Below are 5,501 nucleotides of genomic sequence, written 5' to 3'. Positions count from 1 at the left end.
CATTGTGAACCCTCGTTAAGACAGCAAGGAAGTTCCAGACTAGAAAAAAAGAGTTTATACTGCCTGTAAGTTTGTAAAACTTTTGTATACAAATCATAACTTGTAATAACTGTTATTGTAAATTGTATTATTATTTGTGTATTAAAATATATTTGTATTAAAAAAAAGAAAACTGTGTGTATCAAATTTCTTGACAAATATCATAAATTGGATATACTTGACTACTAAATTTATATTATCATTTAGTTCGGTTTCAGACTATTTGAAATTGTAATATGTAACATAATACAACAGCTAACACACTGAACAAAATATAGATATTCCATTTTGTTTCTTTTTCTAATCCCCATAAACCGGTATTTTTTATGTATTTCAATGAAATACCACTTTAATATTGACTCTGATATTCACTTTTCGTCACTGATCTTGCCTGTCATCCTATTTAATGATAACTATAAGAAAAGTAAATTTATTTAAAAAATAAAATGAAAAAGTCAATAGTTTATCCAATAGCTGGTTAATCTTAAAGACTAGAGATTATTGTTTTTCTAAGTCTTTGTCCGGCGATAAAGCCAAATAAAGATCTTAAATCCTGTTATCTTTAATCAGCTTAAGATTTTCACAATTTATCATAAAAGTTTTCTACTTGGTCTCAATATACCACCTCCATTCTCTTCATGTTTGCTTACTAAAGTAAGGTAATATATTTCTGTTATACCGTCCGGCATCAGTCAATATCTAAACTTTTTAAAATAGTTTTTCTACTTGTACGGTGTGAAAATTTTAGGATAGTATAATCCCAGTTTTTCGAACACGTTTTCTGAAAACGAGTTGGTGATTTTGATATTTTTATTCACTTTGCTAAGTCATATCAGCTAATACTATATGTTTTTGGCCTTGTATTTAGGGATTGAAATCTTAGTATTGTTTTAATTCATTGTTAGGAACGGAAAAGAATAAAGAATAAAATAATTAGCAAAGCGTTAGAGATAAAATGCATTTTTAATGGTTATACTAGTTACAAAATTTTCTATTTGACATTATTCTATTTTAGAGCAGCCTATGACATACAGTGCCATCTATTTAGAGTATTCGACACTAAATATGAACATTTTATCACGATTATAAATATAAAAAAATAGGAAACGCTTTTGAAGACTAAACGTCCAGAAGCAGTTTGAGTGACACTTTAAAGGATAGATGATTAAATTAGAATAAATAAATAATTTCTATATAGTATTTGCTTAGCTTGAACGCCCAAATTCATGCTTTACCTTTAACTGACTCTACTAGAAGTTTCTTATAATGTGCAATGACACTGTATAAGTAAAAGCTGGCGGACAGTAAGTGCTGAGGAGACAGAGAAATCATGACTACATCAATATCTTAAGGTCTGATTGCTTACTGAGTACCAGCTCTCAAATCAGGAAAGAACCTTGGTGTTATAATACACACACAGTGACTCGGAACAGCAACAGGTCCCCACTGTGCTTTTTCTCCACGGCGTCGATAATACATATATACCCATCCAAGCCTCTCGATGCACTCACTTTCATACCTGGAAAAACATGTGCAAAAATACGGACTAAACTGACATTTATCTTTGCATCACATTTATAGAATTACCGGTTGGATGTATAGATACACAGAACCAAAACTTAACAGTCAATACTCAGTCTAAATGTTACACTTAAAATTAGAGATGGAGTAATCTATATAAACATTACAATCAGTATCATATAAAAAATTTAAAGTGTATTAGTTATAGTGATATAAGAGTATGCATCTTCATAATTATAATAATATCTGCTCATTCATTATACTTAGATAACATGTATAATGAAGAGTATATAGACCACAATAAAATAAACAAGATAACGTGAGAGATTGAGTCAACTTTATATAATTTGATAAATGTAACTACGAGATGGCAGCACTTACATTGTTGTTATTCCACGACATGGTTTATGTAACGTTAAACACCTGAAGGAGAAAACATACTGCCCAAAGTAATCTTGTTGAATAATCTCTACAGGCTTATTGTAAAGATCAATGGTGAAATTAATTTTCAACCAGGTGGTTTCGGTGGTACAGATTTCTTCTGATGGATAAAAGGACTCCCTCTTGAACTTCTGATGTTCTGAATGCTTCGTTTCTGGTCGGCCCAGCTGCAGAAATGTTGAAATGGCGTTTCAATTTGCTTGTTCTACATCTTTATTATATATATTACAGTGAAATTCTAGTTTAAAAAACTAGGAGCAAAGAGACTTCCCTTTTAAATAAAGTTAAACAACAGCACCAAACAGACTTCCCTTTTAAATAAGGTTAAAGGATAGCACCAAAGAGACTTCCCTTTTAAATAAAGTTAAACAACAGCACCAAACAGACTTCCCTTTTAAATAAGGTTAAAGAACAGCACCAAAGTAACTTTCCGTTCAAATAAAGTTAAACGACAGCACTTTTTAAACATTCCACATCGTAGAAGAAAACAATACTTACCCTAAATATATATACAACGAGGAACAAGGGTTTACCATCAGTTATCTAAGTGACTTGAAAATCTACCTTTGACATTAGGTGTAATAACATTTTTAACGTGTTAATAAATCGACTTAGACCAGAAAAATTAGTTTTTTTTCTCGTGAAGAAACGATACATTTTTACGCAAGTTACACACCTACATATGTGGATCTTCCTTATTTCTCACTGTTTGAATCCTTTTTTTTTTTTCGAAAACTTGGAAAATGCACCATTCAAACTTGTGTAGAATATTAATGTTGGAAATTATTCATACTGTTACTAGCTGCCTTTTTCTACACAGAAATCTATATAGATTCTGTTGATTATTAAATTACGGATTTCACATAACATTGTATGACTTTTGTAAATACAAGGTTACCATTAGAGGGTGCTAAAACCCATAAAATATCACGCAGCCCATTTATCCTTTACATGACACGTAATCTGTTTGTTTTAGAGCAAAGCTGCTCAATGGGTTATCTACGCTGAGTGTACCGCGAAAATTGAACCCCGAATTTTAACGTTATAAGCCCTCACACTTACGGATGGGCCACTGGAGTAACAGAGATTTATATGAGAAAATAACAATATTATATACGCTGAAAAAAATTCTGTAAATAAGTTTTATATTCGTAATACTTTAAACGACAACCAACCTAAATACACTGCAGTTTGTTAATTAATAACGTAATTAATATAAGAAATCTGATCATAGTTTCATTACTGTAAAAGTACGCGAAGTAAACCACAAAAATATTTTTCTGAGAATCTTAAAATACTTTTTTTTACGTTTGAATGTACAGCAAATGTCTACATTTCTTCGACCAATTTGTAACAATGCTATGTCAAGACGATATCTGTTCATAATTACCTCAATTTCAAAGTTCTTAAAATAGTTGTTGTCGGGTGCAAAAGTCGGTTTTTTTTGTCCCACCCAAAGTCGATTTTGATGAAGTGCTGGGTGGTTATGTATGTGATCGTGAAGGCCGCTCAACCGTTCCTTCAGCAGTGCCTCCTGGGTTGAGGTTAAGTCAATGTTGGGATGTTGCTGGAGTTCGTGGATAATGTCGTCTGTATAAGCTACAAAATAAAATTAAACCTTACGATTTTACTCTAGAAGTATATATATATTTCATCAAACAAATAGTAATGAGAGATGTTATTGTGATGCAATAGCACGTACACATATTACCACTAAATGTCACGCTCTGCATAAGACTTGTCGTCTCACAAACGAATTATATATATATATATGTGTGTGTGTGTGTGTGTGTCAATTCAACTAAGAGTGTGTGTGTTGTAATCCCCCCCCCCCCAGTGGCAAAGCGATATATCTATGGATTTACAACGCTAGAAACCGGGTTTCGATACACGTTGTGGTCAGAGCACAGATAGCCCTACAAACGAAAAGTCTTGTTGGCAGTGGCATACACAAACGTAGCATAATTGAAATATAGTTATATATTCTTCACAACGGAAGCATGTACTGGGTCATCAAGAAATTATGTGACTTAATTTACTGTTGTTGTGACGTACAACCATACGCATTACTACATAATTATATCTGGCCAAGAGAGAGAAGATAACCATCTCATTCAGAAAGGAAGCTAATGCTTAAACTTGGTAAATTGTTGTATGTTAAGTAAGTTTTAGGCATCAAATTATTATTAAAATATCAACTGACAACAAAAACGACACATATAGCCTTATAATGGCTGGAGACGGCTTGAATGGGTAATGAAGAAAAACTTTAATATAAGTTTAACATAACAGCAAATGTACAACGTTTCGACAAGGTTTTGTCATCATCAGGTTCAGTAGAGAATGTCTTGACGATTAAATAGAACGTGTAGTTTGAAACAGGCTTTACATACTTTGCCTATCAACAGATTCTAATCGAGTACATATTTTTCTCGTAAGTGAATTCCGCTGAACGGGTTACTTAGGATTATGCTAAATTAAATTATAAGTGAAAAAACAAAATCTGTGAAAGTGAATCGTTATGTGGGTGTGAAACAAGCCACTCAGTGCATAAACTCCGCGTTTCAATGAATATATCTTTACAAACAATTGGAGCAGTAAAACTTGATGTTTATTTATATGAAAAACTTATTTTTAGCCGCGGTATAACGGCTCATAGAACGGCTCTGAGTCTTTTTTGTTGTTGTCATTGTTGTTTTTCAAGTACAAACGTTGAGCTCTTGACCGATTTGAGATCTAATTACAGTTTTCGACTCAGGAGGTCAAACCATTTCGACTGATTTGACCACGCCCAAGGTCTCATAGATTTATTTATTCTAATCCTGCTTAAAGGATTTCAGTTTGAGGGTAGGCTGGTAGAGATCCTGATGAGTAATAAAATCGAATTGGGTATACGCGCGCCCCCCGCTTGGTATTGCTGCTGCACAAAAATATAGCTAATAAAAAAGGGGAAAAAGGTCTCACAGATTAATTTACTCTAATCCTGCATAAAAAAATTCAAGTGTCGTGGCTATTGAAGATTCCCTCTTGTTGTATGATATACTATATTTTTATGTTGATAAAAAGAATTTACTTCAACTGTTTTTCAAATCCAGTCTGGATATACACAGCGTGGTCACAAGTAAATAGACACCACCTTTTCAGAAAAAATGAAATTTTTCAGTCATATTCACATGAATTGATATATTTATAATTTAATTAATATTTAGTAGATCTTCCTTTCGCTTCGTGGAGTTCGTTGATTCTTTGGGGGATCGTGAGAATCATCTCGTCAATTTTAGATTGTGGGATTTTCGCCCACTCTTGCTTCAAAACTTGGAGTAGATCGCTCTTCGAAGTTGGTTTTTTGGTTGTTTCTTGACTTGCCGGTCGAGTGCGGCCCAAAGGTTTTCGATGGGGTTCATGTTAGGAGATGGGCTCGGCCAGGGCAACTTCTGGATACCATTTTCTTCCTATCACTTTTGGGTGTTTCTAGCAGTGTGCCATTGTGCTCCATCTTC

At 33.3% G+C, this 5,501-nt stretch overlaps 1 protein-coding gene across 1 annotated transcript in view; it reads right to left on the bottom strand.

Moving 5' to 3' along the window:
* Positions 1-1,217: 1,217 nt before the first annotated feature.
* LOC111087673 overlaps positions 1,218-5,501 on the bottom strand; it is a 12,426-nt gene continuing 8,142 nt past the window's right edge. Inside the window, exons 3-5 of the mRNA XM_022395127.1 lie at positions 3,392-3,600; positions 1,942-2,168; positions 1,218-1,558 (exon numbers count right to left, since the gene is read on the bottom strand). Of these exons, the coding sequence (XP_022250835.1) occupies positions 1,402-1,558; positions 1,942-2,168; positions 3,392-3,600 (593 nt within the window). The 3' untranslated portion in view covers positions 1,218-1,401. The remainder of the gene's footprint in view (positions 1,559-1,941; positions 2,169-3,391; positions 3,601-5,501) is intronic.

Source organism: Limulus polyphemus, unplaced genomic scaffold (genome assembly GCF_000517525.1).
Source record: "Limulus polyphemus unplaced genomic scaffold, Limulus_polyphemus-2.1.2 Scaffold74, whole genome shotgun sequence".
NCBI classification, from domain to species: Eukaryota; Metazoa; Arthropoda; class Merostomata; order Xiphosura; family Limulidae; genus Limulus; species Limulus polyphemus.
The sequence above is the reverse complement of the archived record's forward strand: the minus strand, read 5'-3'. Positions and strand labels throughout refer to the sequence as shown.